Raw genomic sequence first — 25,108 nt, 5'->3', positions numbered from 1 at the left:
GTATATAATTTCTCAGAAATGAAATTCTCTTTTTGAAAGCTAAAATCATCACGTTTTTGAATAGTTTGTCCTAAGTAATTACCTGGCATATATAAATGTGATCAAATCTAAGTGTGGCTGAGCGGAGCTATTTTGATTGTAGTCGTAATTTTAAGTTAGTGAAAGAAAGATAATATACAAAGCAAAAACTGTTTGGTACACGTCAATGAAATAAGACATTTAGTGTTCGAAATATGCTAGACTGTGTTTGGAAATTACCTTGTGGCTGGTTTAAACTTATACGCAACACTCCCCTTTTCAGAGGCGTCGCTTGCCTTCTGTTTAAATCGAGGCATGGGGTCAGGGGGGCGCAGCCCCCCTCAAGCTATAGAGGTTTTTACAATTTGAACAAGAAAAAATCGTTAAAAATAGTTGCTGTTTAATGTTATTTCATCACAATAATGTTAATTATATGCCTTACTATCTATACTCAAAGCTATAAAAATAACAAAATACGTGAAGGTATCACATTAGACAACCAATGAAAAGTCAGTTTCCTGATTTGCTAGCAGTTACAGAAAGCAGGAACATATATATATTGACATACTGTTCCCAGCAGAAAGCCAGTTCAAATGCCTAATGGATCCCAATATATTTCCAAGCCGAAGTACACTCTAATATAGTTGGCTGTACCTCACACGTCATATCACAAGAAATCATGACCTTGCTCGGTGGATAGAAGAAACCTGTACAAAATGTTCAATACAGAAAAAAAAAAAAAAAAAAAAACACGCAAAAATATTAAGGTTTATTTGTAATAAGTTTTGTGATGATCATTTTTTTGGTCGTAGGTCACGAATCAACAAATTATAGATAATCACCACAAAATGACAGCTGGATTAAACAAACGAATTTCAGGATAAACTAGGAGAAAAACATATGCTACATGTAAAGTGTAGCACGGCACTTGTTTTAGTGGTGTATTCTTTCGAAGGTCTTAAATTACATATTAAAGGCTTTTTTTTCATTCACGATGAACATAACAACCGGCGAATAACTAACATTTACTTTATTCTGAAGTCTTCATTATAAATGAACAGTACTAGTATTTGGTTGATTTTGTTTTTATATATATAAACTGACATTATGTATTAACTAACAGATATATTTCTCTGGAATTACTGATTCCTTTAAATATTTTAAATTCCCTGCTTGTGAAAACGTAGTTATGAATTTAAAATAGCGAGAATAAAACTTGCAAACCACAACATACAAGTTATTTTCTGTGCACTATAATATATAAATGCATATTTTGTTTTGTTCAGTACCAAAGTCAATGAACATAGTCGTAGGGGAACATGTCAACGGTTATAAATAAGGGTTTGAATGCTTAGAATGGGATTATCAAATATTGATTTTTAAATCATTGTTGCCCATAATTTGATTTTCCTTTATTTCATAATTTATCACCATTTTAAATCAATATTCTTTTAAATTTAAATTAATTTCAGGGCCGATTTTTCTGTTTTCTTAAAACCTCACGTAGGCCCTCATATACTAGAAATTATTATGACACAAAATTAACTAATTGACCTAATTCAATGGTAAAGTGATTTGATCGGGTGACTCGTGGGTTGCATCCTCGTCTATTCTACTCACTGTTTTCGCTTGCAATGGGGTAGGACAAAATAAATCTGTTGTCGATTTCTTGTTACTCTGACAAACTTTAATTACAGAAAACTACCGTAAAGTGTATTTCCAAGTAGAGGAGGGAAAATTAATTCAAATGTTCCCATAAGTCTTGAATAATTCGTAAAGGGTATGAATCAATAACCGCGCCAACAAGACATAACAAGCCTTGAACTTGCTGCATTATTTAGTAGCCAGTTTGCTGCAATAATCATTTAAAAGAAAATACAGTGAAGGAAAATATTTTTTAACCGAGACAACTGCCTCGGTTAGTTGCCTCGGTTGCCTCAACGTAAGCTACGCCCCTGCTTTTATCTCGAGTAATAAAATATCATAACATACAGAAAAAACTCACAATCGAATTCTCAAATCTATTATATATGTATTGCTTAAAGTTACTAAAGCAATCTACAGATATACGACATGTGTGTAATAATCATAGTAAAGTCTACAATATTTCAAAATGCTTATTTTATTGACATTGTCTGAAAAAATGTAAACCAGAAAGATAGAAATACTTTTCGTGAGAACTGAACATTTCTGTGAACACACCGAAGGTGAACTTTACACGAGAGAGCTCTAGTGATTTTTTTTATATACTTTACTACATATTTAACTTTTTTTCAGTTTCCATCATTATGATAGTGTATTTTCATTTTTAAAGCAAGACGTTACATTCTTATATTTTTAATTTCCTGTCTATAAGGTAGATCCTTAACCGGGACAAACTCTACAACATTTTCATTGCTTTCATACAAATAAATGCTCGTCCCCAAATCATATTATTCCATACATTTAAACGCTTATTTCCCATGCACTAATACAAATCAGTTGTGTAATACAACAGAAATATCAAAAAGTCAGAAAGATCAAAAAGTATAATGTGAGTTTATTAATATGAAAATATATTGAAAGCCAAACAATATGAAGTATATTTTCCCTATTCATATAAAAAAGTGGATTATAACTATAGTAGCCCTTGAGTATTTTTGGAATCGTATTAAACATCAATTATTCCTTGAATACAAGTTTTGTTGCATTCTCTTGATATAACATGTGCCAGTGTCAAGATTGTTTTAATAATTATTTTTGCTGGTGTTTTTTTTTTTTTGTATAGATATGTAGTGTTGATGACAAATATTTGATTAAGACTGATAATTATTTAAAAATTCAGTAAGATAGCGATCGAATTAAATCCAGGGTTAACACTCATTTATAGCTGAAACATTGCATGTTTAGTTCCTTTTCCCTGATTCTTGGCAACCATGTCTTCCATTTGGAAAATCCTGGATCCTTAATCAGCTCGTGTCATATAAATTGGTGAAACATGTTCTAAATAGATATATTTTATGGACTACTATATTTCTCATTTCTATGGATTACTTGGTGTATTATTTGATAGACTAAACACTCCATTTAGTTGAATGAATTAACGTTATATTGGAACGATTATGTCTGATAATACGATGCAAAATTATTCAATACATAGGCTACTTAAAAATTGTACAAGACAAACACTATTTATATTTTTGATAGCACATTTAAAAGTACAAGTCAAAGTAACAGTAACTGGATTTTTACAAGGTATACTTAAATGTATACTTTAATAGGAATAGTTCATTAAATCTATAAAAGAATAACGAATTATATTTAAAGCTTAAACATAATGCATTGATGCGTATTGACCCTTTGTGTTGAAATCTAGAAATCTTTTCTCGTTGTCCAACTACTTCACTGACGTATATTCGTTACCTCTTTTTATTAAAATAAATTAAAACAATTCAAAACAGAACCATCTAGAATGCAGGCTTAAGTCTATAAGCCGTCTAAATATAAACACGATTTTATGAAATATATGAATGAATTAAACAAAAAGTATCAATGCTCTGCTTTATTGAGTAAATAACCAAACAACAACTAAAAGCGGAAAAAAACCCAAAAAAACAAAGATATAACATCAGATGCCCTGTGGTGAAGTTCCTGACATGAACAGCTACAGTTAAAAGTTGGGCGGTACTTGTTTTATAAGATCTCAATCATCTCCCTTTTTAATACTAATCAGTGAGCTAACTTGGCAAACCGCCCAGAAAAGAACAAAAATATAACAGGAAAAGCTCCCATCTCTTAAATAACGGCATAAAAGATCTATAAAAATACAAAATGGTAAGCAGTCGTATACCTCATTAAGAATGATTGCTGAAACCTTACTCAAAGTACCTTGCTTTCTGGAAAAAAAATATGCCGTCTTCTGTCTAATATTCGTTGCTGTACTGTACTGCTGTACTTACATACAACAACTTCAAAAATGGTACAGGAGGACTAAACCTTGTGAAAACTGTTTGGTAGTTAGTATTAATTACTATGTTGTTTTATGCAAGTCATACAAATAAACCATGTGATACTTTCAAATTCGTGTGTCACTTGGCACCCTTTAAATTGTTATCAAATATTTATAATCATAATTTACAAATTTGAAAAGATGCATTAAGCTAATATTAACAAACCATATATATTAAAACAACGCAGATATATACAAAGCCATGTGTGAATCTCGCTGTCAAACTAAATGCATCATGTGGTAATTGATTACTTTAAGTTTTCTTCAGACGAAATGATTTATTCTAAAACGAACAAGGGTGACCATGGATACATGTCAATTTCGACTAAATGAGGAAAATGAAGAAAACAAAGAGTAACAATATTATAACAATGTAGGTAGGCTTATACTATTTTCAATTCACATCTCAAATGTTTTATGAATTTGTTTTAGGAAGCATTATGCACAAGTATATTTAATGAAAAAGGTGAAACAAACCCAGGTTGAATTATTTAGAATATTTTAATATTTGGTTGGATTAGTAGAGATATCATATTACAAACTCATCTTCAACTGATGAAAGATACGACCATCAGCTCCCCAGCTCCATCTCCCCCTAAAAACACTCAAGTAATGTTCATGCAAGCACCACAATCTAATAGTTTATTATTACAACAATATAAAATTATGAAAATGTGGTATGATTTCCAGTAACCGCTGTTTATCCGTATGCGGGTACTGATTTCAGAAAGGACGATCTTCTAGAATCACTTTCATTAAGTGAACTTTAGTTCAAGTTACACAATAAATGAAAGAAAATAATAGCAATGTTTATTTTAACTACTGCCTCGTTATTTTTATCTATTAAAAAACAAGCTACATGTACATTAACCATGCATACTGAGTACAAACATATTATGAGTGCGTCTACTCAAAGTTGTTTTCAAGTAGTTTCAACAGGCGGAGCATTACTTTCAATAAGGACCAACGCTAAAGTAGCAACGTATAATGCATTTCAGTTCAAACAAAGAGAAGTGATTCAAAGCGGTCTATGGGTTCATAATCTGATACTCTCAGCAAAGAATAAAGAAATTTTACTATCTCAGGAATTCAATAGCAAACACTACCACTTACTACCACTTTCAACTAATGTATACTCAACTTTACGGACAACTACAGATACCGTTATTACCCCCCATTTGAAATAACATGACACTATTAAAGATAACATGTTGTCTATTCAAACTCACAAATATAGAAAACTTTTGATCTACTATCAGCGTTAATCGTTTTCTTATCGATTCACCAAGGCTTTCGTTTTATTTTATTTTCAAAGTAATATTTTCTTTTCAATTGTTTGAAATTGTATTTTAAATTCACTTGCACAAAGAAGGATTAATAAAAGTTTTGTTTGCAACTTGGAATATTTGGACTCGATTGCGACCTACTACTAACAAAGTTTATAAAGGGATTACAACACAAAGTGCTTTAACATGTATTGAACTTATTTACATTACCGCGATAAGTATATATTAAATAGTGTTGAAAATAATACACTACCTTGAATTGTTATCTTCTATTATTTAATATAAATATTTTTAATTGGAGTAATTAATTATAATTGGGATTTCGAACTTGCAGATAATAAATGTCACAAAGAACCATTGTTATGACTCTATCTGAGGTTATATCTTTTACGTGTGGATGTTAAACAGACATTCGAGCCAAATAAAGTACGAACATATTTTTTATTGTATTTTTTAATTAGATTTGAATAATAAAGTTAAAATGAAATTGAAATAGTGACCTTTTTGACCGACTATACACTTACAGACTGGTATTGCATGGTATCTCCACCACATGCGATACACAATTAAATTATATGAAGAAACTGTCAATAGGTTTTATTATCGTGGGATTATTTATAATCAAATATGGATTATAATAGTAGAATACTTCGCCAAAAAGAATTACAAGACATCGTGGTAAAATCAAAAAACCATTGTTCAAATTTAAAGTAACTGTGGAATTTACATGTGGAATTATATGAGTTCATATGTAAGATATGCGAATATTTCAAGTTATATATAATAAAGTGAAAGGAATATTTTAAAAGAGGAAACTATATATATCATCTGTTAGAACTCAGTCTCAGAACCATCATGAGCAATCCAAAATACTTCCATGTAATGATTAAACCACGAATGGATAGAGTTCATCTGGAACTTCTGTTAGAATTTATCAGGTATGTATAGAAGATTTTAAGTGATCAGGGTACCTAATAGAGCCAGCCTTGTGGCATTTCTGACTGGCGTATTTGAGTTTAAGACATTCACCGACAACTCAAGTTTAAAAAAAAAATGTTTTGATGTAAGAATTTCAAGCCATATGACTGGGAGTCATATGTATATTATGTTTTGATTGTTTAAATGTGTTTCTTGATTTCACAAATCATAAAACCAACGTGTTTTTATTCATCTTTCTAAAGTTGCAATATCGACTTCGTACTTGTCCTTCTTATTCTCGTCACTTTTCTGAATGTTATTACTTTTTTCTTATCTTGACCTTTATGATCTATTAGGAAAGAATATCGTTTATTCATAACTGTAAATGAAGAAATGAACAGAACGAAGAGATGTATGATTCTGCTTCAAAAAAAATGTTTTTTAAGGTACACAAATTTGAAAAAAATAATTTGACTTTTGTAATTTGACACAGACCATGCATTCATCTTTTGTGCATGATGTTAAGAGGGATATGTATTTTTTTTTCTTTGTCAACCGAAATTAAAAAAAAACAACAAAATCGCAACTTGGCAAGATTTCATTTTTTTAAGATATCAAAGGTTTCCGTCTTCTTAAACGTTCGTTTTCCTCTAAAAAAAAAATGAAGAATCGAACATTTGAAAAAAATATATCAATAATTTTCCATTTCAAAAAACGAAACAGTGAAAGAAAAGTGTTGTACAATAAGAAAAGACACCGTTACTTCTTTAACTGGATTACAGTCGTCCTTCGAACATTTGTTTTCTTTACCTAGCTGGAACTGACTTAATCGCTTCACATTAAAAAAAAGGTCATGAACATTTCAAGGTTGTTTCATTAAATTTCAAGGGACGTCATCGAGGACAAACTTCCAAAAGTAAATGCCCACTTTGAAGAACCGAGAACTATTTTCCAGGGTCTATGGAATCTACAGAAATCCGTAAAAGAAAACATTTGAATTGCAATCATATGTAATGTATAAAAGAACTAACTGTTTATTATATGATTAGAGTTTATATGATTTTTTTTTATCCTTTAAGTATTAATTTTTGAAACATAACCGAAAGCCAAAGTTTTTAATCGCCTAACAAAATATTCTTATTACGTTACGAAATAAAGAAATGGTTTATACTAGCAACTAAGAATGTGTAAAAGTTATTAATTCTACAAAAAAATGTTTATTATAAAATGATTGCCTATCAAAGAAAAACTAAAGGTTTCTTATCTCCTTATTTTCAGTAGGAGTATTAACTTTAAGCCTATATGCAGACTTAACCATTTTAAGAATATACTAGTTACATGTATTATGGTATGAAAAATACTTGAGAATAATAGGCCATAAGCTTTTTCGTCGACATGGTTAAACTGATGATATAATATTGTTTTCATTACTGGTGTACGTACGATCTTATTGATTTCATGTATCAGTGTAAAAAAAGGTTTAATATGAAAATCTTCTATTCTATTTTTTTTTTTTTTTAATCAAGTATATTTTGGGGATCTTCAAATGTTTTTCTCTTTATATTCTTCCACTTGTTTCTTGAGCTCTTGTGCAACCAATTACGTTACATTCAACATTTTTACAAGATAAATAAAATTATTTTTGGTCGCTTTTAGGACCTGCAAATATTTTGTTGTACGATGCTATCTAGTATCTTTTATTCTCCTATAGGTGGTTTTGCTTTTTTTGACTAATTTATTGTGAGCTTAACAATGGTTTTAAAATAGGTTGTTTCTCTTTTTATCATGTTGCATTTGGTTTGAAAAAGTATAAAGACGGTCGATATTATAATGTTAAAAGGTACTGCTATCGGATATATTACTTTTTATTACAAAGAGATTTATAAGTTACTCTACACTAATAACCAAGTAATTAGTTTATAGGTTAAAGAACTTAAATATGTAACTGTAACATTGACCCATTTTCAGTATTAAAGGTAATATCGAATGGTCTTTTGTAGTTCTTTTAGAAGATTGCAAACAAAAATTCGAAAAAGAATGAAGATGAAGTGCTTTCATTAAATTGTGATAAATTTATGCGATATTTACCACAATTTGACATTTTCCACAATATGCAAAACATTAACTTCAAAAAAACATTGCTTTGCATGTAAAGTCTAAATAAAAATACATTTCAAATGTTATAAAAGGTTATTCTACAATTACATAAACATTAACTATTTTTAAATGCAAGCTGAATTGACAAGATTGATTCACTCCCATTGTATAAAAATTATGTATTGTTAATCATTTGTAAAAACAACGTTAGAATACCAGCATATTTAAGGTATAAATAATATATCTCTTTAAAACCTTATTGTCACCCATACCTGACAATATTGATGTTTTAGCTTTTGTTTTTCCTAAATACTTATAATTACATCAACTGCTACGATTTAAATGATTCACACACGGGGTTAACACCTGCTCTGTCGTTTAGGGAATATATATAAGAAATGTTTTTGTTGTGTCATGGCGGAATTATTGTACATTTATTTCATCAATTGGTAAGTATATCACTTATGCTCTATTCTATTTTAAAGACTGTCCTTTTTATTGCAAGCAAGGTAGTAAAAATAAATAATAAATGAACTTTTTTTCTATTCACCTTTTTGTTTGATTTTGGTTAAAAAATGCCATTTCCGGTTTTCGTGGATTTTAGTGGATTGAACAAAGCATGCATATTTGCAGATATTTCATATCGTTGTTTTGCCAAAGTCTAAAATAGTTCAGAAAATGTGTTGAACAATTAAAATTGTGGTTCCCCCTTAACCGATAAAATCCACGTAAATTGGTCTCCTTATACATATGGGATATATCAAAGAACGTCTCTTCCTTTTTCTAAAAAGAGTTCATCTGAAGTTGCCCAGACCTTGTTGATAAATGTTCCTTATCAACTTCTCAGATAATACACGATGGTTTTGAAGTATAGATTCTGGCTACTGATGTTGTTTATCATCTTTTAAAATAACATGTTATTATTTTCTTTTATTTGTCTTTATGAATATTACTTCAACTGTTTAGTCTGTTTTTGATGATATCCATTTGACGTGGCTTTGTACTTTTGTACTTATACATCCCGTCATTGTTTTGTTGTTCTATTGTAAAGTTTTGTTTTCTTGTCTTTCATTTCACTATTGTGCTTTGTTTGTGTTTTTTGAAATATATGACATGGCTCTGTACTTTTGCATCCCGTCGTTGCGTTGTTGTTCTATGGTAATTTTTGTTTTCTTGTCATTTTTGCTGTTGTGCTTTTACCACTGGGTTGATGCCACTCCTGGTGGAGATTTATTTCCCCGAGGGTATCACAAGCCCAGTAGTCAGCACTTTTTGTGCTGACATGAATTATCATTGATATTATTATATTTATAAATTAACTGTTTACAAAATTTTGAATTTTTTGAAATACTTAGGCTTTTCTACCTCAGGCATAGATTACCGTAGCTGTATTTGGCAACACTTTTAGGAATTTTGGATCTCGATTCTCTTTAACTTCGTACTTTATTTGTTTTTTGTTTTTTTGTTTTTTACTTTTTTGTACCAAATCAGGAATATGACAGATGTTTGCCATTTGCTTTGCAACTGATGTTTACAGCTTGCTCTCTGGATGAACTGTGATTCTCTGGTATCTTTTGTCCCTCTTTAACACCACTTTCCAAGAATATGTAGTGTGTTGACAATCATCTAAGTTAAAAGAAACATGCCAACCCTTTCATATTTTGTATGCGTCTTTGTCAAGCAAGGATCCTTTAATCCCTTGATTGTTATTTGTTGCTGTCTGTTATTATTCTTTTTCATTTGCTTTTATCATAAAACAGGCACATATGGGCCACCTGATCAACTGCCTAATTATTCACATGCTTTTTCGTTGATAGAAAGTCGTCTCATCGGTAATTCTAACATGGCGTCCTTCAAACGCTTTGAGTACACACCCGTGATAAAATATGAATATTGTTTGGGCTGTTCCGATGTAACGTCATATGTTTTTTTATGAATGAGCTACCCGACGTCACAGAATGATGACGTCAGAATATAAGCATTTTACGGGAAAATACTCGCTTTAGAACCCAAAAATCATCACTACAAGGAAGCGTAAATAAACCATGCTAAAAATGTGTTATATATAAGCCATTTTTGTATACAAATAAGACATATAAGTACAATTATCATTTAGATTCATATAAATCTATCTAAATATGTTATTGTAAATAGTTATAGTATGTTACTTATTCGGTTTTCTCCGGTCTTTTACGTCAATTTAATAGTGCGTTTATTTATGGGAACGGCAAATAATGCCTTCACCTAGAGCGCTTCGATCCAAAACAGTTGCCGTATTTGTCCTATTAGAATCGAAATAATTCATGGGGGCTGGAATATATCGTGATTTCCTAATTATACCATGTCTCTTTTTCTTTATACATAGTTTTAAAGAATTGGTTTGCTTACGAACTTCTGTTATATACATACTCATTGATTGATTGACTAAGATGAAATGTACATAGGATCCTTCGCCTGTAACTGATACAGGGAAAGGCACAACACACTGAAGATTTGATCATCTGAATCTTTTCTGTCCTTCAGTTAAAAATCATGACATGCATCAAATGTCAATAATTGAAAAAAGTTCGAAATAGATCATTTAAACATTAAATCTTATATAAAATGATAATGATTCCATAATTTAGGAAATTATTTATAGGTTCTCTTTTTAATAAGGTTGATAAAAAGCATATCAGTCATTAACCACCTTGTAAACAGATTTTTAAAATTTACATCTACTCGTGTCCCTGCACTATTAAAACAGAGCTATTCTACTAATTGAATCTTTAAAATTTGAATGAAGCCCATTAAATCTCGATATAGTATAAAATTACTTTCTTTAAAATTTCTATGCAAGAGAGAGATGAATCAAATTATCTATCTCTGTATGATTAAAGATAGTGACATGATAAATTGGTTCTTATTAATATTCCATATTCTGTTATCACCTTTTAACGATGACCCCTATCCATTTTACCTATACAAAATATTTCAAAAGTCACAATAGAAGGTTTATTTACTTCAAATATGCGTTCAAAACCAATTTAAAATTGAATGTTAACTGTGTAATGATAGCCTGGGAATTTCGTATTCAATGGGTCTTCGCTGTAATTCACTACCAGATATAACGTAAGTAAGAACTTCATTAAAAGTAATTAAACGTTGATCGATATATTATTTACAACCACTTGGTTGATGCCACTGCTGGTGGAGTTTTATTTCCTCGAGGGTATCACGAACCAAGCAGTTCGCACTTCTGTGTTGCCTTGAGTTATCATTGAAATGTTCATAGTTATAAAATAACTGTTAACAAAACTTTGAATTTTTGAAATACTAATGCTTTAAATTTCTACCTCAGGAATAGATTACCTAAGTTGTATTTTGCAAAACTTTTAAGAATTTTTGGTCCTCAATGCTCTTCAACTTCGTACTTTATTTGGCTTTTTTAACATTTTTTTATTTGAATCTTTTGTAAACGAAACACGCGTATGGCGTTTACATAAAATTTTAATCCTGGAATCTGTGATTAGTTTATTTAGAAGTACATATATCGAAATAAGTTTATATAAGTCTATAGCTACCACCACCAACAACAAAATTGGAATTCAAATTCGTTGCATGAATATTGCGTGTAATAATATTTTATATCTAAAAGAAAAAAGTATAATACTGCTAAAAATAAATGCTTCTCTAAACAAGAAAACATTTGGAAACTACAATTTCTTCTCAAATTTGGCTAAATATATCCTGCAGTCAGCTAACTACTGTATAAACATCAGGTACAAACATACATGTTTGCTTTATTTTTGTACTTCCACAAATAAGTCTCCTGTCATAATCCGCTTCCATAGTGAGCAAACGGTTATGTGGATATGTCTTTTTGTGTAACAGGTCTTTTTAGGATCCCCTTCGCCGTCCACGTTTAAACTATGCCGATCTCTTTGACAAATTAGAGACATTATTTGGATATATTGGCGTGCAGGATGCAAATAACAGGATTAAAACAATATTCATATATTGCCGGAAATTAAAAAAAATGTATTTCTATCCGCTACGAAACCGCAAAAGGCTCCGCGAGTCTCACTTTTCATCCTGTTTCTAAAGCTCATATAAATATTTTATTTTCATTTTACCACAGTGTACATATATGACATATATTACCGGGCGTGTATTTCCTATCATGATTTCCTTGATAGAGAGTTGCTGCCCACAGGGAAGCTATTAAACGAAGAGTTCCAAATGGTGAACTTGAAATCATCCCTTCGTAAATATTTCGGACACCATCACGAGTTGGTTGACCGTTATGGAATAACCCTTTCACAGCTGATATCGGATATGTTCCTTATGTCGTAACTACAAACCCCTTTCATTTTCACAAATGTGACATACCGAATTAGAATATTTACCGGATTTGTAATAACATAAACAACAAGACGGGTGCCACATGTACAGCAGGACCTGCTTACCCTTCTGGAGCACCTGAGATCAACCCCAGTTTTTGGTGGGGTTCGGGTTGCTAAGTCTTTAGTTTTCTATGTTGTGTCTTGTGTACTATTATGTCTGTTTGTCTTTTTCTTTTTTAGCCATTGCGTTGTCAGTTTTTTTTAATCTATGAGTTTGACTGTCCTTTTGGTATCATTGGCGCCTCCTTTATAATTTATTAGATACTATCAGTTTTCTTTCCAGTTTTTGCTTATTTTGTTAGTGTTCAAGTTTCTATTATTGTTACGTTCGTTTTACCAGCATATTGAATGTAGCACTACTGCAGTACCTTACACTGATTAGAAAGTATTGCAAGGTTTGGCAGAATTAAAAGGATCTCGAATGTATGTGTTGGGCTTAAACTATGATAGCGAATTCATTTTTTTTCTGAACATTGACTGTATTGTGAACGTTGTTTCAATATTTTTGGATACTTTTGAGTTCACAGTTGCATTTTAAGATAATGAATAGTTTTTATTATTTCGAAATGCAATTTCGTTATCAAGTAACTATCAGTGACAATATTGGAATATGTGCCTTTTCAACACTTTTTCATCGTCACTGATGAGTCTTATGTAGACGAAACGCGCGTCTGGCGCAAAAATAAAATATCAATCCTGGTATCTATGATGAGTTTATCTATATCTTTAAAAATCATATTTAAATAGTAAAAGACTTCTATCTTGATGTCAACGATTATGAGTGGTTTTGCCTTTTTTTTTTTATTACATGTATTGAAATAAAAAAGTAGAAGGATTTAAGATCAGAGCTGTAAGTACCTCTTAAGTTTTTAATTTACTCTACATAAAAGATTGACAGCTGTATGTTCAGTTGAAATTCAATTATGTTTTCACTTTCGCTTTCAAGCAAATGTAAAGAAATGTATATCTAAACACTTATTGCAGGTTTTATTGAAGGTTGATAAAGTCACTTGGCTCAAGTACTTTTAAAAACCAAAATATTTTTTGTCAAATATTTGTACATTAAAGTATAATGCTTTATAAAATATACTTTTGTAATGAAAGTATCTCAATGATCAATGATTCTCACTCCAGCGGTCCTTGATACAGATGAGGTTTAAGAAGCTAACCTTTAACAAACAATGATTCTTGTGAACAAAATAGGAAGAAATAAATAAAGTATGTGTCATTGGTATGAAAGCACAATAGATGCTACTTATGACGTAACTAAATATTAAATATTTTTCAGTGACAATTGAAAGCATACAATGGTTATTAAGAATTTTATGTATACACATTGTAACACATTATCACATCCTCAAAAGACCACGGTTTTGATTTAAAACCGTTTGAAAGAAAATATTTTATACTCGAACACGTTTTTGTGTTTCAATGGTTTGTGGTATTTTTCGGACTTCTTCCATTATGTTCAATGACGGTGGGTACATTATAATATTAAAACGTAATACATTTCATTTTCAAAACATAGTAGACCATTTAATAGACATTTGATTCTATTTCATGAATCAATTTAAATGTTACTGCATAATAAAGTGCGTTAAAAATGGTGTAATAAGATTTTTATTAATTCTCAAATAACTGTTTCACCAAAATTAAGTAACAGTATACTATGGTTTGACAATCATATGCCCGAGTTATAAATTGTTTCATTAATAATTTGATTTTTAAATTTCAATAGCTGTAAACAAAACCAATATATGCAAACATGACAACCAGTTTTCTCTTACTTTGTATTGTTCTACAGACAAAGACATTTTAATAAATAAGTAACTTTAACCGTTTATCTGGTTCTATACCATATCACAAATAAACTTGTGTTTTTTCATTGTTTTTATTGTCATTTTAACAATGCACTGACTAAGAGAACATATATATTTAGTTGAATGGTATGAGAGTTTTTGAAGATAGATACAAATTAATGAGGCAAATATTACAGTTTTTAAAAGATATTTTATTGACATGAGCAGTAAATTTCAACATATAGTAAATAGTGTGTGCTTGTGTTGCAATATGTAAGTAGTTTTAGATTTTTTGTTTTATTTGGAAGTCACCATCGTTTCATTACGCACATATTATTTTGCTTCACACTCTACTTAATTAGTTTCTTATCAGCTGAAATTGTAACTACAAAAGCAATGTTTTTGTATATCAATAACGCTCCAAAACATTTACCCGGTGTTGTTTATATGTAATGGTTGCCTATTAATATCATAAATATGGAATAACTTATATTGTGTTTTAACGGCTTTAAATTTTGATTATGTATCTGGCATTATTTATAACCAAGAAAAATGCAGTAAAGTGATCCTAGATTTTTATAAGGCATTTAACCATTTTACGTGAATATCATGAGATGAGATAGTGTGCCATGTGGATTTATTGTACATTGAGTGACTTTTCTGCATGAGGTACAAGTGCATCCTGTTCATTTCATTAACATATGGCGTTTCAATGCATTTGGAACCAAATAAATTGCTAAATCACGCCGACATAGTTTACCGTTCGATATGAAATTATTGTTACTTATGAATACAGCAAATCGTTGTGGTTTTTACGCAAAAAAAATAAATTTGAAGAGTACCTTAAAACCCACCATCAAAATCAAAAATACATATTTATCTGGTATATAATTTGTTTATATTTCAGTCGTGACCATGACATGGCGGATTTGGATGATCCTCATATAGTGGAACTAATGCGGAAAGGAACAATCCCGCCATCTTTGTCACTGAGAGCGCCACCTACACATATTGGCACAACACATCACCGGAATGATACTTTGGGTATATCAAAAGAGGAAATCTCCAAAAGATACATCATAAAGCTTCACCGAGATAGACTTCGAAACAATGAAGCTGTTTACAAGTCTTTGGACAACCTGCCAATTAAGATAAAGTAATTGACCTTTTTATTGATAGACATATTTACACACCTATCGAATGTTTATAAAGAAATGTGAGGTTAGTCCAAAATTGATCTGATGATCTTTCTTTTTATGAATTGGTGGGACTGTGAGACGTCCATGAGTGCAGCCCATAAAGAAAACATTGAAATTACCCATTCATACTGGAGGTGACAAGTATCAGTCTTAAAATCGCCATAGACCCATTTGAGGAATACAAATCGAACATCATTTGATCCTTCATGATAATTTTTTTTGCACACATGGGTACCTTCAAATCACGTACTCCCTTCCCATGGGTCAATAACAAAAAATTTTTATCAGCCAATTCTACATTTTCAGCGATGTAACCTCATTTTCTAAAATATATAACGGTCTTAGAGTTGTTTTCTCACAGTTCTTGTAATAATTGGAGCTAATTGAATTTGATGCAACAGATTAGTATACGCAATATCTTGTGGCCGATAGATTGGATATCGTTTGTGCATGCTTGGGTCCAACGCAAAAATTTATTCCTAAATTCTTTACACACGGAATGAAACAAAAAAAAAACTGCAGTTACAATTAAAAAAAGGAAAAAAAAAACAAAAATATGGAAGTTTGATTAAAAATAAAGCCTTTGCTTGTGCTACAGGGGATATTTCGTGAAAAGGAGGTAACCATTCCTTGAAACATTTGAATACGGTATCCCATGATGTATGATTTATCTTCTTGAAATGAATCTAAAACGATTTAGGGTCGGTAATTTCACGTTTTCTGTATGGCGGGCGCCTCCGGTCCAAGCAAATTCTTAACAAAATAACGTCAGATGTAATTGCCATCTCTGACTAATGTCAGAAGAACAATATTACGGCACAACACATTTGTAATAATGATAAATCCAACACCTTTTTATCTTGGTTGGTATACTTGATATGCTAAATAAACTGAATAGTCATACTAGCCTCTTCGAAATTTAAAAAAAAAGTTTACATTGCAAAGAATAATGTTTTTGAATATGCTCATATGTTCAAACCTATGCTACAAGGGATTAACCATATTCCAAAGACTAAATTAACTCTTGTAGATACCAGGCTAAAAGGCAACGAAGCGTCTTTGTTATGTATGCGAGAAATAGAAAATCAAAATTTAGTGATCCAAAAAAAAAAAAATAAAGGAGTCAGAAATCCAAACAGAGCAGCTATTAATCAAACAGAAAAGATTAAATACCCTTCTACGACAAAATTACAATAACAAGAAACACTTCGTACGATTTTGTTTCCTGACTTTTTATATGTCATTAATATTATTGTTTTGTTATAGAACACAATTTTATCTTAATTTCACATTTCATAAACATCCTTATTATTACTTTATTTTAGACAAGTTGCACAAGATTCCTTTGAAAAAAGTTCGAGTGCAAGAAAATCTTCTCCTTCAAGCTTTCGGAGTAGAAAAAGTTCACGATCTGTGCATCTTCAGGATGTACGAAATCATAAAAATCAAACAATCACAAAATCACTCGATTCTCCATGGAACAAGAGCAATGCCATAAATCCACGAAAACAACGCTCAAAGACTAAGTTGTTACCCAGGGTTACTGGAAGTTCGGAATCTGAGAAATCCAAAAATGATGACGAGGCTAAGCACGTTAGTTTTGAACCAAATGCTTTTAACATGCTCGAGTCCGAAATGCCCTATATCTTTTCAGCTGGTTTCCAAGGCTATCAAAATCGTGTTAAATTATCAAGAAAAAAACCTATAGCATTTGGACAAACAATAAACACTACTGGGTCCAATATCAACAGTGGTATTAACATTAACAGCAATCAGGAGTTTCAAAGACGATATCAGCGGATTTTAGACGCTGATAAGCAGCCTCATTTTGTAAAAACGTCCCTCATAAAGGGACAGCGTGTAAACAATACTTACAATAACAAATACAGAAATATGTTTAATGAAGCTGAAACTGAAACTCAACGAAGTGAGGAACTATTTGCAATAAAATCAGTGCAACGCATCAATGAACCATTTATTTTTACATCTCCAGCGTCCCCTACTCGTGTTCCAAATCCTAGTCTTTATTCTGAATGTCAAAACTCTGAAGTGGGTATCAATATTCTTACATCCCCTCCTTCCAGAGCAGCTTCCAGTACTCTCGCAGATGTGGACTCTCGGGAGAATTCATCTCGCGGTGACCCAGATAATGACTTCCAGCAAAATGATCAAAACTACAATTTCGAACCTGTTGCATACGAAGAAAATGATGAAAAAACATATGACATAGAACAAAAGATTCCTACTTTGTCATTAGAGTTATTGCGAGTCCACGAAAGTACTACTTCAGCTCAAACGAAGAAGAGCATCGCATGTAATCTAACGGACATCACAGAACGTGATGAGAGCAATCTAACGAAGACAACAAGAAGTGAAATTGTTCCAGACATGAAAATTTCTGTAAAAATCAACTTTAAATCAACAGAAGATGTAATTGAAGAAAGCAACAGTGTCATATCAGATTCATCGAAAAGAAGTAAAGACAGCCTTACTCCTAGACAACCACGACATAATGCAAGCTCAGAATCTAAACGGACTGCTAGTTCTTTATCAGAAACCACATTAGATACAATTAGAGTGGAAGGACACCTATTTGGTGACCATTCAGACATGGAGAAACGTAATAGTAACCGCGAACCAGTTCAAAATACAGTTAACACAGAAAGAAGTGATCACAGCTCTGTGGATAAGGAGGAGGAAATTCCTCAGATAATAGTAGATTTGAATAAGTTAAAAACAGTTAAGACACCAATAAAGAAAAACAGGAGTCAGATTAGAAGTTCAAAAGAGGAGAGCAAAGATCATAAACATAATAAAACAATTTCAGAAAAAAGTAATGAAAGACACACAGACGTTTCTCCTTCAGAGGATAATAATGGTTTCTTCCTAACTTATGAAAATGAACACGATTCAGCTTTATCCCATTATGAAGAATCTTCGAAGATTGAAGAACTTCGTGACTTTAATTGCAATAAGGAAAATACTCCACGGACGGAGGTTGATGACAGTGGAATCTCGATTTCTACTTTCGAAAACGAGACAATCAAATGTTAAATGATTAGACAGAGGAGCATGGTATTTAAAGTTAAATCGTGCATGGTAAAAAACAGATTTTACATTTTATTATATAGTCATAGTATGTACAAAAACCTCTTTACCTCGCACAAATTAAATTTAGAAATAATGTTAAAGCATATCATTTCCCCGAGTACTATTTAGGGTAAGAAACAAGAATAAAATGAAAGAGTATACTAGTGAACCTGAGCAGGATTAGGGTAAATGTTTTGTCGGTAGTTGAATGCAGACTGATCTCTCTTTTTATTCAAATAAGATTTTGCCATATTTTATACATGCATTTATTTATTCAAACAATATTGCTATACCAAGGTATGCTACGTTGATTTAAAATAATCATTTTGGCAGTATAAAATGATATGTCCAATTGGTATCGAAAAAAAAAAATGAAATGAAAGTTTATGATAGACAGACCAACGTAACATGAATATTCATATAATGGTTTGTAAAAAACAAGTAAACTTTTAACGCCGTCTGGCGTACTAAATTATAATCCTGGTACTTTTCATAACTTTTAACATAGATGAAATGACTAAATATGGTTATAGTTTTTCATATATTTCTGTATGTTTTCTCAGTTCTGTGCTAACATAAGCATGAAACTCAGATATCATTTTCAGAAGCATACAACAAAGATGAGCATTTCAATAGCTAAGTTTACACAAGATAATGCCCATTCAAGTTAGTTATATTTTTGTCTGAATGACAATGAAGTCTGTGATTCATTTCAAATATTTTATGACCGATAATGTTTAATCATTTGTTATATATTGCATGTATTTTGATTTTATTATTATTTTCAGTATAATTTTATTTATATGTCATCAAGAAAATTATGAAAAAGACGTTTTGTTTTATTGAAACCCATTGATTTTTGTTATGTTCATTACAAGCATGTTATTAAATACATCTCTGTTACTTGTTTTTCACTGCCTCTCAAATTTTTTTGTTCCCTTAGTCGTAGCCACAATTTATCCTTCATTTACTCGTTTAACATCATCACTGATAATGACCAGAAGTTATCTCTACTATTCTTGAATTCTGGTACCTTTATACTGACTACCAAGTCGATGATACCGTCGGGAATAAACAGTCTCATCGAGCCAACAGTATAAGCCTTCATAAGGAACACACAAATGCTAAAATGAAATTAAAAAAAAATATACAGAATTTATTTTAAAAGAAGAATAACAAAAATACAGAACTCCGTCGAAAATTCAAGACGGCAATTCTCTTATCAAATGGCAAAAACTCAAACACATCAGACGAATGGATAAAATCTGTCATATTCCTGACTTGGTACAGGCATTTTCTGGTGTAGAAAATGGTTGATTAAACCTTGTTTTATATATGACTTTTGAACAGCGGTATACTACTGTTGCCTTTATTGATAGCTAGCTAAACCTCTAACTGGTGTGACAGCCGTATAAAATTCCATGATGTTGACATCCAATTGTGAACAAAAAAAAACAGACAAAATAGGTACATATGTCAAACTTAGGGGTACAGCTGTCAACATTGTTATAATCTATATCCCTATAAAAAAGGGGCATGCCAACTAAGAAAAACAAAAAGGCTTATAATCGGATAAGCATAAACAAAAAAAGAATACTTAAATTATACATAGTAAAATACCACAATGACGGGATGTTAAAGTACCGACCAACGTCAAATGGATATTACAAGAAATAGACTAAACAGTAAAAGTAATAATGTATAAAGACAAATAAAAAAACCACTATGACACATAATTATGATGACAAAGAATGTCTGTATCTAGAATCTATACTTCAAGACCATCGTGTATTATTTGTGATGTTGAGATGGAATATATATCAACAAAGTTTTGTTAGCTTTCGATGAACTTTGTTTTTTAAAAATAAGACGAGAAGTTCTTGAACAAGACCCTGGTTCATCAATTTTTGCTCAGTCACTGGTGACGTTTTATAAATTCTGAGTAGCAACTGCATGCTCTTGAATACCGGATGAGTTGAGAAATGTACATCACATATCCAGATGATGTTGATATTTTGCTACCTAGGTGGGGGAAATTGACAGTTTCAAAATTAAAATCGTCTCGTTTATCATAGATTCTGGTACTTGTATGACTGCATATGTCAAATTCGATGTATAAGTCTAAAAATGAGGCAGAAGAAGCCGTGATTGTATCTTTAGTCTCGGTGATATACTAATGGAACCCAGTGAGGAAATATTGGATTGTTAAAGGAAAGAACATCATCAATATATCTGAAAATGAAACTAAATAATCTGGCCTATTTGATCTTCGTTATGTTTTATGGGTATCTGACTGAACTCTGACCCAGACGCAAATAAAAAGGTCGGTAAGAAGAGGAGCACAGTTTGTTCCCACAGGAATACCGAAAATTTGTTGAAAAGTATACCTCCAAATTCAACAAATGTGCCACCAATAAGAAACTCCAGCATATTGATCACCTGTTCCTCTGTGTAGATTTTTTTTTACCTTTTATATATAAGTAAAACCGACTCGAAACAAAATAAGAACAGAAGTTTTGCAGCGCATAAAAGATTGAAACCACTTATGCATTTAAAATCATTCTATCCCATTATTCTTTCTGAACTTTCAGATACTTACTTTGTGTTTGGTATTATCCTTCTGGGCTTTGGCCTGTTGAAATATATATGTGCGAAATCCGATAAAAACCAATAACCACTGAAAGTGCTATATCATCTCTCAATTTGTTGACTATCGACAAAAAAATATAATGATTTAGGACTTCGATCAACTGAAATAAAAATAAATCATAGTTATCTTTCTTTGAACTATACATGGAATCCAAATTATAATGCTCGATACAAGGGAGATTTTATAGTCGATAAAGTAAAACTCACCTGTAGCGATGAGATTGATACAGTAAATATACTCATCAGGTACCAGAATTGAAATTTTGTACGCCAGACGCACGTTTCGCTTACAAAAGACTCATCAGTGACTCTCTCATCAAAAAGTCTCTAAAAGTCCGAGCAAAGTACAAAGTTGAAGAGTATGTTTCCAAACTTTTTGCCAAATACAGCAAAAAAAAAGTTTATTTCTGGGGTAGAACATCCTTATTATTTTGAACAAATTCAAAGTTTTATAAACAGTTAATCTATAAATATCACTATAATCAATAATAACTTAATGTCAACACAGAAGTGCTGACTACTGGCCTGGTGTAACTCTCAGGGAAAATAACTCCATTTACAGTGACATCGACCCAGTGGCTGTAAACTTACTATTCATTGATACCAGGACTGCAATTGTGTACGCCAGGCGCACATAATGTCTATAAAAGACTGACCAGTGACGGTCTCATAAAAAAGGCCAACAAAAGTACGAAATCCAAGAGAATTGATCCCTCTCTTTTTTTAGGACACACCTAAAAGTTTTGCCAAATACAGATAAGGTTATTGATTCCTCGTGTAGAATTTCCTTAGATTCGAAAATTTCAAAGCTGTTTAAACTCGTACTTGATTGGCCTTTCAACAATTTTGACAAGAACTGAACTAATGAGTCTTTGTAGTCGAAACTGGTGTCTAGTCTTCCAAATTATTAGCCTGGTATCTTAGAAGAATTAATACAGATCTATATAAAAGAGGTGCGAAAGATACCATTCAAACTTATAGATCGAAAATAAACTGACAACGCCATTCCTAAGAAAGAAAAAGAATTCGTTGATAAAGTACGGGATTGTAGTAACGACATAAGGAACATACCAATATCATATGTACACGTGAAACGGATATTCCAAAACGGTCAACCAGCGTCCGTTAAATTTGCAAAGAAATTATCTCAACTTCAACATTTGGTTTAATAGTTTCTTTGTGAGCAGCAAGGAAATCATGATAGGAAATACAAGCCCGGTAAAATCGTATCAATTGGGAGATATATACTTCGTATTCAGGCGCTGCTGGAATGTTGATACATAGGAATGGAAATATAAAAAAGAAGATGTGGTATGATTGCCAATGAGACAACTCTCCACAAAAGACCAAAATGACACTACTATAGGCCACGTACGGCTTTCAAAAATGAGCACAGCCCATACCCCATAGTAAGCTATTAAAAAACCCGAAATGACAATGTAAAACAATTCACAGGAGAAAACTAACGGTCTTATTTATGTACAAAAAAAAAAAAAAAACGAAAAACAAACATGTAACACATAAACGAACGACAACCACTGAATTTCAGGCTCCTGATTTTACAACTAGGAAGCTGAAATCATATCTTTTGTCGTAAAATTTTGTTTTCAACCGACCCTCATTGTCCTTTTTTTAGATATAAGTCAAGATATTATACATGTAACTTAACTGTATCTGTTGGATCCTTTATATCTAGTTCGATGGGATAAATGCGTTCAACATAGTCACTAAATTTTGAATTATTTAGCAAGAGAACATCGTCTTTAAAGCGGAAAGTAAAATTAAAGTATATTGCTAACTTCTTTTCTAGCTTCCTTAGAAGTTTCTATATCTAGTCAGCCTCATAAGAATGAAGCAACAAATCGACAAGAAGAGGGGCACAATTGGGCCAATTGATATGCTGATAGTTTGTTGAAAAACACGTCCTCCAAACGTAACAAATATGTTGTCAATCCAGAAATCAAGCATCTTGATAATGTCAGTTTCAGAGATTTTTTACTTTGAACAAGGACGTATAACTAACATACGTCCTTGCTTTGAATCGGAGAGATTTTTTTACAAAAGTATTTATCTCTCACTAAGACAATATACTTGATTATACGTTGGTCATTCATTTTAATGAAACAAAGCAATACCAACTCTTAGACGAGTAAATATATCTATCTATATAAATATACTAAAATATGCTCTAAATTTCGAGAAGTTTTCGTATAAAGAGATGTCTGGAAACAATATGTTTGTTAACTGGTTAATGAGTTTATGAACTAAAATTTATCAACATACGTACATTGAATGCTTTTTAGGTTGCCATCTTGGATTGTTAAATAGCAGTACACAATATAGCTAGTTTTTTGCTTCAACCTGTAAATATTCATAGACAGATTTGCGATTGATGTGTAAGACAGTTGGTTTAAATAAAGAAAACCATGATTTATAACCTGATCCAAACTATTAAGACAAATACCAAATATAGGTGTTTTTTTAAATCAATTTTTCAACTTAGCCATTTAAGGGGAGATTATTCTAATGGAAAAATTCATACTTGAATAATGGCATTTTTGTTTTTACTTGCAGCAACAAAACAAGATCGGTGATTTTTTATCACATTTTTGGAATGAAAGAACAATAAAATCTTCATTTTAGCAAAGTCTAAGAAACAATCTTTTTGCGGAAATATATACCAATGCCCAATCTTAAGCATTTATATATATAATAATAGATAAAGAAAATACAGAATAGCATGCAAAAGATTTTTTGTCCTTCATGTGTAACTAAAGACTGATCAATGATTAGTCCTAAACTATCAATTTGACATTTGAATGAAATGATGGCATTAATCTCTTAAAAGACATAGAAGACTGGAAGTGTCAAAGCGACACGAATGACCCCGTCCAAAAAGTTGAAAAATATGCAATTTGAATAACACATGTGGACACAAACATAATGGTAGTCTCACATATCAAAAATCAGCTCAAAATATGGAGGTGTATAGAAAAAAGTCCATATAACTGTGATTTTCAACAATTTATCAAAATCCAAACCCCGTAATTTCGGTAAAAATTAACGGAGCGGAACAAAACTTAACCTTGATCTTTCACTCATCATAATTAACTCACATACCAAAATCAGCCCAATATCTGAAGGCATTTAGAAAAAAGTCCGTATAACTGTGATTTTCAACAATTTATCAAAGTCCAAAGCCCGTAATTTCGGTAAAAATTAGCGGAGCGGAACAAAACTTAAACTTGATCTTAAACTAATCATCGTTAACTCACATACCAAAAATCAGCCCAATATTTGAAGGCATTTAGAAAAAAAGTCCGTATAACTGTGATTTTCAACAATTTATCGAAGTCCAAAGCCCGTAATTTCGACAAAAATTAGCGGAGCGGATCGAAACTTAAACTTTATCTGTAACATATCATGGTTAACTCACATACCAAAAATCAGCCCAATATCTGAAGGAGTTAGAAAAAACTCCGTATAATGGTTTGTTGCGGAATGACGGAATGACGGAATGACGGAATTTCGGAATTACGGAAATACGGAATTTCGGAATTTCGGACAAGGGTAAAACTATATGGCACCGACAACTTCGTTGCGGGGCCATAAAAATACCAAAGGGGCAGCCAAACACCACAAGTTAAAAAAGAACAGGTAGAAAACTTGAGGTTTGGCG

At 31.6% G+C, this 25,108-nt stretch overlaps 1 protein-coding gene across 8 annotated transcripts in view; it reads left to right on the top strand.

The window, feature by feature from the left end:
* Nucleotides 1–19,689, top strand: part of LOC143066990 (uncharacterized) — a 35,882-nt gene extending 16,193 nt beyond the window's left edge. For 3 of the 8 annotated variants that reach the window (XM_076239929.1, XM_076239961.1, XM_076239907.1), the window contains exons 2-3: nucleotides 15,399–15,647; nucleotides 17,016–19,689. In XM_076239929.1, coding sequence (XP_076096044.1) covers nucleotides 15,399–15,647; nucleotides 17,016–18,744 — 1,978 coding nt within the window. In that variant the 3' untranslated portion in view covers nucleotides 18,745–19,689. Of the gene's footprint in view, nucleotides 1–5,548; nucleotides 6,231–8,670; nucleotides 8,757–11,352; nucleotides 11,419–14,145; nucleotides 14,170–14,604; nucleotides 14,765–15,398; nucleotides 15,648–17,015 lie in introns of those variants that run through there. The other 5 variants (XM_076239917.1, XM_076239938.1, XM_076239945.1 and 2 more) reach the window with 5 other exon arrangements.
* The last annotated feature ends 5,419 nt before the right edge of the window (nucleotides 19,690–25,108 follow it).

The sequence above is a fragment of the Mytilus galloprovincialis genome, chromosome 1 (genome assembly GCF_965363235.1).
Source record: "Mytilus galloprovincialis chromosome 1, xbMytGall1.hap1.1, whole genome shotgun sequence".
NCBI lineage: Eukaryota > Metazoa > Mollusca > Bivalvia > Mytilida > Mytilidae > Mytilus > Mytilus galloprovincialis.
This window is presented reverse-complemented; position numbering and strand designations above follow the sequence as displayed.